Here is a 13,488-nt window from a genome sequence, read left to right as displayed (position 1 = left end):
CCTACTTTTCCACTAGGCCTTGTTATTTTTAGTTTGCACTTTCAGAGCATTAGTTTTTAGTAATACATACATCCAATTATAGAAGACATTCCTCTTACTCCTTTTCCTAAGACTGAACAGTGCTGGGAGGAGAGATGGGAGGGAATAGCAGGATCTAGAGAAAGTTTTCTCAAGGATTGCCAGACTTGACCATCCTTGGCTGTCTCCCCTTAGTAACTATTTTCCTAAGCTCTCTTTACTACATATTTAGGTGGTTATGTTTTTGCATTTTTTTTTCCTTTCTGTGATCTTTTGCTACAGTCGGAACAAGCATCTGAGGCTGAGGTGCATCCCCAGCTGAACAGGGTCCCCTCTCAAGCTGCAGAAAGTAGTCCAACAAAGAAGGTAAGGCCAGCATGAGGACATTACTGTGATGGCCTTGTGACCCCTCCCCTAGGCTGCTTGCCTCTATTAGCTGAGAGACTTAAAGTTTTCATGCCCTGACATGATGTTTATGATCCAGATTTCCTTGAATCTGGGTTCTTTGTGAAGATTAGGGTCCTGATGATTCCTGGGCTCCACCTTGATGTCTCTGACAGTTTGTACTTCCGTCTTCAACCTCTAATCTAAATATGGTGGCATTGCTTTTGTCAAGACCGAGAGGAGCAATGGGGAGGGCCCTTAGCAGGACCCTGCACCCTACTAAACCTCGAGGACTGCCGAGGGGGCCTGGGTAGTCTCCCCTTTCTAGTCTTTGTGCCACAGTTTACCCTTGCCCACTGTGTCACCGAGTCCCAGTGCATTTGCTCACTCACTCACCATGTTCTCCATTCAGCTTCTCCCCCTCCTCTCTTCTGCCCCATTTTCTCAGGACCTCCTCCCATCACAGAGCATGTGCCTATGCTTGGGAGGACAGATGGGGTAGGGCCTCCAAGAAAGCAGGCTAGCTGCCTCCTTCCAGAAGACACAGTGGCTCACCAGCTTGGCTTGATGTAGGAGCTGGGGGTAGGAGAATGAGGAGTTTATGATGAAGACCTCTACAAACTTTAAAACTTAGAACTTATTTAGAACATATTCCCCAAAGCCCCAAAGTAAGGCAAGAGAGAATTTTGTCTTTAATAAGGAAAGGCCTCGTGATGTGAGATGCACACAGCATTTAAAAAAGAAAGGAGAGGAGGTAAAGAGGGCACCTGATTCCTGTGTCCTTCTAGGTAGCAAAAAGGTAATAGGCTGCAAACATGGGGGAAAAAAAAGAAGGAAAGGCCCCTGGAATCTGATGGTCCCTCCAGGTCTTGCTAAGCCACAAATCAGCCAAGTGCCCTTGGATGTGGAGTTTGAATAGAGCGCATGACTGACTGTGGGGACAGGCCAGGAGGAACATAAGGGCATTGACAAGATGAGTGGCATTTACTTGTTTAACTTTTTTTTTTTAATCCACAGGAGATACCATATTCTCAACCCCCATCGAAGCCCATCCGTAGGAAATTCCGACCTGAAAATCAAGCTACAGAAAATCAAGAACCGTCTACCACTGTAGGCGGGCCAGCTTCTGTAGCAACCGTGAAACCCCATCCAGCAGTCCAAAAGTAAGTAGAACAGATAAATGCGCATATAGTCAGAACTTTCATTTTAAATCTGCATATTCTTATGTAAATGTAAACTTATGTTTACACTCAACCCCTTGGACTGGTGTGATTTTAATGGTTATAGTCTTACCTCACTCATTTCTGTGATAGTATTACAGTCTCCCAGTCATGTAGAAAGAGGATTTCTAAGCGATAAGACTTAACCTCCCAAGGAGTGTGTGAATCACAGGCTGGGGTGTGTTTCAGATTGGTTTGATTTCCTTCCCCTCCTCTCTCCTCTTCCTTTCCTTCCCACCCTTTTTGCTTGTTTTGGCCTGTGTTTTCCTGGGAAGAAGACAGTACTATAAATGACAGTTCCCCTCTTTACCTGTCTTATCTCATGTCCCCCTAATGCATGTGACCAGCTTCAAGACCCTCAGACCTGACTTTGAGTAAATGCAGCATGTGATTCCTTTTCATTCCCATGAAGAGGTTCTGTTGCTGAGCATCTCAGCACAGAATGGTCACATGCAGAGCCTTTAAGATATCTTTCTGTAGCTGAATAGAGGGTAGGGACACCTGTGGACATGATCAGGGACCAAAAAAACCATCGTCTGGACAAGCCATCCTTCTCTAGAAGACTTTGACTTTAAGAAGAACCATCACTTGCCTCAGTGAAATTGAGTGAGGGCAGAAATTGAGGGCAGAAACCTGCTGCTATGTGTGACTTCAAGTGAGCCTGACTAGTCACTAACACAGATGCTTGGGATGTGTCATAACACTGCTCCTTACAGGTATCAGGGTCTGCTGCAGAGTTTCTCCTGCTTACACTGTTATAGGAAGAAAAGTAACAAGTTCTCTGGGTGTAGCTTGCTGATGAAGTCAATCTTCATTCTGAATCTGTGCAGCACTCTTCTTTAGGTGATAGCTTTTTTTTTTTTTTTTTTTTCCAAATGGACAGTTCCCTAGTGGTATTAGTGCATCAAGGAAGTATATTTTATCCTTAATGGTCCCTGAGAGCTTTGGCCATCTTCCAGCCACCCTCCAGTCTAGAGGATGGGTCTTAGAGATACAAACGTGTAAACTTTCTTTGATGTTCTCCCCAACTTTTCACGGTAATCTGTACTTCACATCAGTGCTGGCTATGTGACAACTGAGTGGTGGCTATGATATCCTCCAAAGTAGATGGGAGGGCCACTGGTGGAGTTCAAGCAGAAAGCTTTGTCTTTTTTTTTCATCTTTTTTAAAAAGCAACCTTATTTAGATGTGTTTCATGTAACGTCCAATTTACTCTTGTAAGTGTACACTTCAGTGGTTTTTAGTATATTTATATAGTTATACACTCATCATAACAGTCTAATTGTAGAACATTTTCATCGCCCCTAAAAAGAGATTCTGTGCCCATTAGCAGTCACTTTCCACTCCCACATCCCAGGCAACCGTTGTCTATCAATACTTTCTGTCTTTATAGATTTGCCTATTCTGGCTATTTCATTTAAATGGAGTCATATAACATATGGCCTTTTGTGACTGTCTTTTTTTACTTAGTATCATGTTTTTAAGGTTCATGCATGTTGTATAATAAGTCAGAACTTAATTTTTTAAAACTGCTGATTAATGTTCCATTATATGGATATATACCACGTTTTATTCACCCATGCATCAGCTGATGGACATTTGGGTTGTTTCCACTTTACAGCTAATAAGAATAATGATGCTGTGAATATATATGTGCAGATTTCTGTGTGGACTGATATTTCCATTTGTCTTGAGTATTTATACCTAGGAATCAAATTGCTGGGTCATTGCTGGGTCATTTGGTAACTTTGGGCTTCCCTGGTGTCTCAGACGGTAAAGAACTTACCTGCAATGCAGGAGCCCTGGGTTCAATCCCTGCGTCAGGAAGATCCCCTGGAGAAGAAAATGGCAACCTACTCCAGTATTCTTGCCTGGAGAATTCCATGGACAGAGGAGCCTGGTGGGCTGCAGTCCCTGGGGTTGCAAAGAGTCGAGCATGACTGAGCAACTCATACTGGACTGGACTGATGGTAGCTTTATGTTTAACAGTTTGAGAACCTTCCATACTGTTTTCCAGAGTGGCAGTGTCTATTGCATTTTACAATCCTACCAGTAAAGTATGAGGGTTCCAGATTTTACTCTTCCTTACCAACACTTGTTATTTGATTTTTAGGGTTTTTATCATAGCCATCTTAGTGGGTGTGAAATGGTGTCTTATGGTTTTGATTTTTATTTCCTTAATGAACAGTGGTGTTGAGCATCTTTACATGTGCTTATTGGCCATGTGAATAACTTCTTCGGGAAAATGTCTGCTTATATTTTTTGCCCATTTTTCCTTGGATTGCTTATCTTTTAATTTTTGAGTTATGAGGTCTTTATATACTCTGGATATAAATCCCTTGTCATATATATGATTTGCAAATATTTTCTCCTGTTCTGTGCATTGTCTTTTTCCTTTCATAATGACACTATTTGAAGCACAATATTTTTAAGTTTGATCAAGTTTAATTTATCTAATGTTTTTCTTTTGTCCCTTGTGCTTTTGCTTTCATATCTAAGAAACCATTGCCCGTATCAAGTTCATGAAGATTAGTTCCTGTGTTTGCATCTACAAGCTTTATAGTTTTAGCTCTTATATTGAGCCCTATGGTCTATTTTGAGTTCATTTTTCTGTACAGTGTGATGAAGGGGTCCAGCTTCATTCTTTTGCATATGGATTTCCAGTTGTCCCAGCAGCATTTGTTGAAAAGAGGCATTTGTTTTATCTGCTTGTTCAGTCATCATCCGTCACCATGATATTCTTTCACTAGTTAGGTGAGCTCACGGGGTCAGGGTGAGAGAGGCTAGCACCCAGCAACACAAATAGTGCTATAAATGTCAGGTATCTAAGCTTTGCCATAAGGGAACTGTATAAGACTTATTTCAGGTCCCAGACCAGTTCATTTTAGAGTGATAAGGAGCAACTTAACACTCATAATTTTTTAAGACCTGGAGAGAGGACAGCCAGACACATAATGGTTAGTCTGTATAGTCCTTTATCGGTTAGGGTTCTGGGAGAGAATTAAGCTCTGATGCCCTTAAACATCTATGGTATGTAGTAATTTAATCTCTCTCCAGTGCATTTAGAGTGGTTGTTATTATATTATTATATAATATAATAATATAATAACAACAATAACAATATAACAATAATGACAATAACAATAATAACAACATAACAACATATAACAGAATATATATATATTATATATATATAATAATATATTATATAATAATATAATAACAATAACAATATAACAATAACAACAATAACAACAACAATAACAACAACAATAACAATATAACAATAACAACAATAACAATAATAACAACAATAACAACAATAAAAATATATATTAATATATATTAATATATAACATAATATAATATAAAAATATTAAAAATATAATATAAAATATATATAATATATTATATATAATATATAATAGCATATATTATATATGCTATTATATACCATCTTTGGAAAAATTGAGAAAAGAGTCACAAAGCAAGTTGCAAAATGGTCATCAGCTTTTGGGGAAATTAACATTAGAAGTGACCTATTAATAAGAAACAAATTCTGCTTCAGATACCATCATTGTCTACTCTGTATAGGAGAGAGGAACTAATAAAATATTCTCTCCAAGTGAGCTGCTGAGTCCAGGTTATAAGTAATAAATAGCTCTTAGATTGTGTAGTCATTAATGAACTGCCTATAAGGACAGAAGTGGGGTTTTCTTAGAAATAATTTGGCTTGATTGTCTTTTCCTGTATTTTATTTATCTGCTAAGGATGGATTTTGGGAAAATAGAATTGTTTGAACAGTTTAGAACTAGAGGGTGTTGTGTGGCAATACTGTGACCAAACCTGTGCCAGCTTCTGTGGCCTAAGCTCTTCTCTGGAACCCCAGGAGGTGTCCTGTGGCACCCCAGGGCATTTCAGGGAGCTTGTGTGGTAGGGTCTGCTTGCCTGCATGAAGTTCTTGGTGTGGTTGGGATTCTGTTTCCCTTCTCTCTTCGTGTTTGTCAGCAGTGGAATGAATATCTGTGGGATTGATGATTGGCATCTCTAATGGAAACCTACCATTTCCAAGAAGAGAAAAGGCAATAAAAACTCACTTCTTAGAAGCTGTACTCAGAATTCCATGGGAGAAAGCAGGGTCCAGGGTGAAGGCTAAGAAGATTTTTCTTATTTAGAGATCCCAGTTTATATTCCTTCAAACAGTGGTTCAGCTGATTGAAAAAAAATGAGGTAACAGTCACTCAAATAACAAAGAAACTGACTTCTTTCTTATGTAGAAGTCTGAGTTGGTGACTGGTCCAGAAGCATACCTGTCCAGAACCCGGGTCCCTTCTGTTATCTTGTTTCAGATCCTACGAGGGTTGCCTTTATCCATAGGGTTTGGAGGTGGCTCACCTCTAACATGTTCATGTTCCAGGTCCCAGAAAGGGGAAAGGAACAAATGGAGAGAAAATAAGTTACTTTTAAGGACATCATCATTTCTCTTGGATACCTTTCACCTAGATTTAGCCATATGGCCTCACCTACTTGCAAAGAAGACACAGAAATGCGGCTAGTTTCTAATTGTATGGCCGTGTGCCTAGCTCAAACTGAGGAGGAGATGCGGCTGAAAACAGGAAGGCACAAGAATATGATTGGAGGACAGTCTGCCACATAACCTTCAATGTACAAGCCTCACAGTGTACAGTTCTAAACTGAGAGATTGCCTGATGAACAACAGCAGCAGGTAAAAGAAACACCTCACTGTTACTCCCTTATTTTCCTCCTTGGAAACCAGGCCAGTTAGAGCCCAGCCTGGAACAGTGAGTAACAAGGTTAGGAGAACCTAGACAGACTCTAGAAGCAGGTCTTAAGAGGTGAGGCAAGTTGGACGCCTTTGCTGAACTCTTGAGAGGTTTTTGAAGCTGGATCCTGTCTTTGCATTATGCAGGGCTCATTTGGTGACAAAACATAAAGAACAACTTGAGCTAGCAAAACCGTGTTCATTATTATAAGAATACAGGGGTGACTCATTGAACCCAGGGACATGGATGGATTGGGGGAGAGGACCATATTTCTATTGGCCTTCCTCCTGATTCGTCTCTATTTTCTGACATTTTTATCTGTGAAATCTTCTCAACCACCTTCGGCTCCAGATATTACGTTCTCACTGTGCAGGGCCCAGGCTAAACCAAACTCTTAACTGGAACCCACATCCCTGGGAGAGAGAATCTGGCAAGCTTAGCACAGGCTAGCATCTGTTCAAGTGTGAAAACAGAACTGACTGTTTCATGGAACAAATAGGACTGTCTGCCTGGGGCCTATCCCTATAGAGGAGGGGAAGGGGATGGAGACAATTCCCAGAGAAGGGAAAACTGTTATAAGCTGGCACACTTAGCGTGGTAGTTATTTAAGTAGAGGCATCCAGCTCTGATCAAGATGTATTTTCATAAAAAACTTTATTTTATAATAATTATAGATTCATAGAAGATTAAAAAATAGTACAAAGAAATCTTGTGTATCTTTAATGTAGCTTCTCTCAGTGGTTACATTTTACCTACCTTATTTGGGACAGTACATATGTATAGTTCTATGCCATTTTATCACATTTGTATGTCTTGTAACCACCACTGTAATCAAGATACAGGAGTCACCCCTACCTCATCTTCTTTTCTACTCTTTACCTGTGGTAACCACTGATCGGTTTCCTGTCTCTATAATTTTGTCATTTTCAGAATGTTGTACATATAGAATCACACAGCATGTGACCTTTTGAGCTTTGCTTGTTTTCTCTCAGCATAATGCCCTTGACATCTAAGTTGTGTAAATCAATACTGCTAAGAAGTATTCTACGCTATGAATGTACCACAGTCTGTTTAGCCGTTCACCTATTCAGAGACCTTTTGTTTGTGTCTAGTTGTCAAGTATTACAGATAAAGCTGTTGTGAGCATCTGTGTACAGGTTCTCATGTATACATATGTTTTCATTTCTCTGTAATAAATGTCTAGGAGTGTGATTGTTGGGTTGCGTGCTAAATGTATATTTAGTTTTTAAAGAAACTGCCAAGTTGTTTCCCAAAATGACTGTACCATTTTATCTTCCCACCACCAATGTACAAGATTCAGTGTCTGCACATCCTCACTAGCTTTTGATACTGTCACTTAAATTTAAAAATTAGCTGTTCTAATAGGTGTGTAGCGCTATCCCACAGTGGTGTTAATTTGCATTTCCCTAATAGCTAGAGCATCTTTTCATGTATTTGCCATCACATGTCCTCTTTGGTTACATGTCTTTTCATCACATTTGCCCATTTTCTAATTGAATTGTTTTTTAACATTGAGTTTTGAGAGTTCTTCGTATATTCTAAATACAGATCAGTTGTTACATCTGTGGTTTGCAAATGTTTTCTCTCAGTCTGTGGGTTATCTTTTCATTCTCTTAAAAGAGTCTTTTGCAGAGCAAAAGTTTAAAATTTTTGATGAAGTCCCAACTTACTGATTTCTTTTCCTTTTATGGATTGTGCTTTTCTTGTCACCTCTAAAATCTCTTCACTAAGCTCTAGGTCCTGATCATTTTCTCTTACATTTTCTTCTAAAAATTTTATAATTTTACACTTTACATTTAGGTTGGTGATCCATTTTGTGTTAATTTTTATATAAAGTTTGAGATTTGGGTCAAGATTCATTTTTTGGCCTATGGATATTGAATTGCTTCAGCACTTTCATTGAAAAGGCTGTTCTTTTTCTATGGACTTGCTTTTGCTTGTCTGTCAAAAATAAATAATCTGTACTAGTGTGAATCTCTTTCTGAGTTCTTTATCCTGTTCCAGTGATCTATGTGTCTTTCACTCTGCCAATACCACACAGTCTTGATTGCTATCTTTATTACTTTGCCACTTGATACTATAGCTATATAATAAGTCTTCTGTTTTTCCCACTTCGTATTTTTCAAAACTGTTTAGCTATTCCAATTCCTTTGACTTTCCATTTAATTTTAGAATACTTTTGTCTTGAGCTGAAAAGATCTTGCTGGGATTTCCATGCTGCTGCTGCTAAGTCACTTCAGTCGTGTCCGACTCTATGCGACCCCATAGATGGCAGCCCACCAGGCTCCCCTGTCCCTGGGATTCTCCAGGCAAGAGTACTGGAGTGGGGTGCCATTGCCTTCTCCGGGATTTCCATGAGAATTATGTTAAACCTTTATGTCAATCTGGGAAGAGTTGACATCTTTACTGTGTTGAGTTTTTCAATCCATGAACATATATTTCTCCATTTACTTAGATCCTATTTATTTCTTTCATTTGTGTTGTATATTTTCAGCATGTAAGTTCTATATATGTTGTGGTATATCTAAGAATTTCAATGAGTCTTTATGAATAAAATTATAAAAATCTACATTAGTTTATCTGATCATGTGATTCTGTTTTTCACCTGTTAAAGTAATGAATTATATTGATTGTTTTTGAATATTGAATCAGTCTTGCATCCCTGGAATAACTCCTCTTGGTCATGATTTATAATTCTTTTTTATATTGCTGAATTCTATTTGCTAATATTTTATTAAAGATTTTACATCTGTATTCAGGAGGAATATTGTATCTAATTTCTGTCTTGCTGGGCTGCCCCTTTCCCAGTCCTTTGGCTAGAGAGAGCAGAATTTTGGGGAGGCTTTTTATTGTCTGCTCTCATTGGCATTTATGAGATCCATATGAAGTGAAAAAGAAAACCCAGGTAGTTCGTGGCTATTCTTTCCTTGGGTACCAAATTCCCTAGCTGGTTTGCCTTCTTCACTCTACTTTGCAGAGTCATCTTATATTATTCTTTATATTATGTCCAGTGTTTTACTGTATTTAGTGGGAGGAATAGAGAGAAATGTATCTACTCTGTCTTGTCCTGAAACCAGAAATCCAATCTGTATCTTGTAAAAAAATATATTTTGGAGCTTCTTCCCTGCCTATTTATGGGTAAAAAACTAATGTTTAAACTTGTTGGAGAGGGAGTATGCCTTATACAGGTGAATAGAGTGGCAAGTATAGTATACATTCTCAGTGTACCACCACCAGATCTCTCCAGTGGTCACAATGCTTTCTAGTTTAGTCGCTCTGGCTCCCAGGGATCACAAACATGTTTGTTTCTCTGGGGGAACTTAGATGGTCCTTTTGCTCTGAGGATTCAGTATTTCTTGCTGTGGGATATAAGGCTGTAGGTTCTACAACCACATTGACGGTTTTGAGGGGGAAAGTAGTTGCTAAGAAAAATTAGGGCCAGTCAGGCAGTATAAGCAAAGACTGTAATGGGCCAGGTGGGATGTGTGTGGTCACCTTAGTTACACCTGTTCTGTGAATTTACTGTTGACTTACTTTGGAAAGACTGGTGTTAAAACAATTTTGTGTTTTTCTCAAGTGCCACAGATGCATGTTGGTGTATGCACTTGCACACACACACTCACACACAAACACACTTAGGAATTCATGCCTAATAATAAAGAAATAAAAGAGAGGTATGTAGGTTGACTGAGTTAATGTAGGGTTTTTACTGAAGAGAATGTTTTTCTATTCTTTGCCCTCAGACTTGCCCACAGGGCCACCTGCAGGTCTTTGAAATGCCATTAATGATGCACAAAAAGGGTATTCCAGTTAATGTCGTTTGTCAGGAAGAAATGCTTATTAAATGCCTTTGGATAAATGGAACAAAACGTGTTTGAAAAGGCCCAATTCACAGCTTTTCTTCAAGTTGTAAAATGGAAACTGCTTCATGTGTAAATAATTCATCCCAAGAAACTTATTTCCTTTGGTATGTGCCTGCCTGCCTGTGAATATATGATTTTATTTTGGGAGCTCTGTGATGTTAGCCCCTTAATAGTTTAGCACTTCTTGTGAATCAGAGAGTTCTGACCCACAGGGATCTGGACCTCTAAGTTCTGTGTCACTGAACTGTCTGTACTTTTTTGTAGGCAGTCTTCCAAACAGAAGAAGGCTATTCAAACTGCTATCCGCAAAAATAAAGAGGCAAATGCCGTGCTGGCCCGTCTGAACAGTGAGCTCCAGCAGCAGCTCAAGGTAAAGAGCTTCCTGAATTTGGATAACCAGGCTTTGTGTCTGGTTGTTGTGTTTTGTTTTGACAAACATTGGCTGAGCATCTGGTTCTATTCGTGTTGGTAAGACTTAACTCTTTGTTCTCAGACTCCTTTTGGAAGGCAGAGAGTTGCTGTATTTGTTTCATGGGTTGATTCTTGTTAGAGGAAGACTTGAAGCTTTAATATGCAAGCTACATATTGTGTGCTAGTTAAAAAGACAGAGAAGCTATTACAAAACTCTCTGAAGCATTCTTTATTGTCCAAAGCTTCTGGGTAAACCCCTAATTTGTTGAGGTCCTCTATGAATGATGCTATACTCATTTCAGTGGAAGAGGGTGGCCCTGATCCTCTCAAAGGCTATCCCCTCCTCTGGTATCTTGGAAATGGTTCCACATCACCTCAAGGACATCTCCTCTGTTCTTATTGCCTGTTTCTATTCACCATTATTCTCCCCTGTATTATTAGTTTCCCAGGGCTGCCCTAACAAAGTGCTACAAACTTAGTGGCCTAAAAGAATGGCAACTTACTCTCTGCCAGCTATGGCAGCTAGACTTCTGAATCACAGTGTCTGCAGAGCTATACTCTCTCTGAAAGCTCTAGGGGAGAATTCTTCCTGTCTTCTTCCCAGTTTCTGGTGGTGGCTGGCAGTCCTTGGCATTCCTTGGCTGGTAGATGTATCACTTCAATTTCTGCCTCCACTGTCTGTCATAAAGTTTTTTCTGGCCTCCGTGTATCTGTGTCCAAGTCCTCTTTTTATCCTTCCCTTTTCTTATAGGGATATACTGGTCATTGGGTTGGGGCCCACCTTAATCTAGCATAGTCTCATGTTTTAACTAGATTATATCTGCAAATACCTTATTCTATATAAGTTCACATTTACAGGTACTGGGAGTTGAGTTAAGCACACCTTTTCAGAGCAGCCCTGACATCCCTTGATTTTCTGCTGGATCACTGCCGCCCACGCAGAAACGCGCTCTAGTGTTGTCCAGTGCATTGGCGCCCACATCCTCCTCCAGCTGCTGCCCGGTCTCTAGTCTCCTTCATAGCCAAGCTTCCTAAGAGTTGTTATTTACTGTCTCTGCTTCCTCACTAGCAGTGTTCTCTCCCTTGACTTTGCTGTGGCTTTTACTCTCATTTACTCACACCCCTCTTACAGCCATGTTCAGTGGGCCTGTTTTAATACTATTTGGATTTTCAGAACCTGTGCCATAGACCGTTGGCAATTCCTTCCTCTGAAATGTCTTTTCTAACTGGTTTTCAGGATGTCATACTTTCCGTGTCCTTCTCCTTCACTGATGACTCTTTTTTTATCAGTCTGTACTGTCTCTTCATTTTTATTTTCTCTTTCATTACTCCCTGCCTTCGCCCTTTTTTTTTTTTTGGCTGTACCACACAGCTTGTGGGATCTCAGTTCTACAGCCAGGGATTGAACCCAGGTCATGGCAATGAAAGGCTGGAATCCTAACTGTAAGCCAACAGGGAACTCCCCTAATATTTTATTATGAACATTTTCAAGCATGCAAGAAAGTTACACAATGTTGGTTCTCCCATTCACATCTTGCTACACTTGTTTTTATCACATATCTGTCCTTTTTTATCCCTCTTATCTACCCTTCAGTCTGTCTTATTTTTAACATGTTTTCAAGACATCTGTGTGTGTCCCCTGAATATTTTAACGTGTATATCATTAACTAGAGTTAAATATTTTTACAAACTTTCCTTATGTTGTACATTTTACATACAATGAGTGCACACAACTTAAGTGTACACTTGCTGACTCTTTGTTAGTGTGTATACTAATGGTTTCTAACCCCATATCAAGATAGAGGATATTACCATCTCCCTGGAAAGCTCCCTCATACTCCTTCCCAGTTAATTTCTGCCACGCTTAACCCCTCTTCTAAACTTCTTATGCCATATTGTTGCCTCTTCTATGACTTTATGTAAACAGTGTCCTCTGACATGTACTTTTGTGGAAAGCTTCTTTCACGTAGCATTGTTTTTGAGATTCATTTTCATCATTATATGTCTTAGTAATCTGTTCTATTTTATTGCTGAGTGGTATTCTACTGAGTGAATATACTATAGTTTGGTTATTAATTCTATTATTGGACACCTGGAAATTCTAGTTTTTGCTATTTTGAATAAAACTGCATTTTTAAATAACTATGTGGGAATATTTTCTCATTTCTCTTGGGTAAATTTCTAGGATTTAGGATTAGTAGGTAATATGGTGATTGTGTGTGATTGGTTTGAATAGAAACTACTAGAGCTTTTCCCAAAGTGGTTGTAGCATTTAGTATTCCCACCACTACTATGTGAGAGTTCTGGTTGTTCCTCATCTTCACCAACACTTGGTATTACTGTTTTAATTTTTATCTAGTCTTGTGGTGATATAGTTTTTATTTTACATCTCCTTAGCGCTTTTCTATGTGATTATTTACTTTTCATATATTTTATTTTGTGAAGTGTTTTTTCCAAATGCTTGGCCATTTAAAAATCATTTTCAGTCTTTTTTGTAGAGTTGTAGCTAGATGCTTTTTATATTTTCTGTTGCCAGTCCTTTGTTGAGATATATATTTTATGAATGTTTTCTTCCAGTCTTTATTTTGCCTATTAATTTTCTTAACTATCTTTTCATGAATAGAAGTTTTTAATTTTGATAAAGTCTGATTTATAATTTTTTCTCTTATGGTTATTAACTTTCTTCCTATTATATAAGGAAACTTTGCCTAAATCTAAATTATGAACATATTCTCCTATGTGTTCTTCTAAATGCTTTACTGTCATAACTTTTACATTTAGATCTGT

At 38.8% G+C, this 13,488-nt stretch overlaps 1 protein-coding gene across 2 annotated transcripts in view; it reads left to right on the top strand.

Moving 5' to 3' along the window:
• The window catches only part of REPS2 (RALBP1 associated Eps domain containing 2), a 252,936-nt gene that overhangs the window by 217,860 nt on the left and 21,588 nt on the right, over positions 1-13,488 (top strand). For both annotated transcript variants that reach the window (XM_061408068.1, XM_061408067.1), the window contains exons 15-17: positions 301-384; positions 1,420-1,565; positions 10,555-10,660. In XM_061408068.1, coding sequence (XP_061264052.1) covers positions 301-384; positions 1,420-1,565; positions 10,555-10,660 — 336 coding nt within the window. The remainder of the gene's footprint in view (positions 1-300; positions 385-1,419; positions 1,566-10,554; positions 10,661-13,488) is intronic.

The sequence above is a fragment of the Bos javanicus genome, chromosome X (assembly GCF_032452875.1).
Source record: "Bos javanicus breed banteng chromosome X, ARS-OSU_banteng_1.0, whole genome shotgun sequence".
In the NCBI taxonomy this organism is placed as follows: Eukaryota; Metazoa; Chordata; class Mammalia; order Artiodactyla; family Bovidae; genus Bos; species Bos javanicus.
The sequence above is the reverse complement of the archived record's forward strand: the minus strand, read 5'-3'. Positions and strand labels throughout refer to the sequence as shown.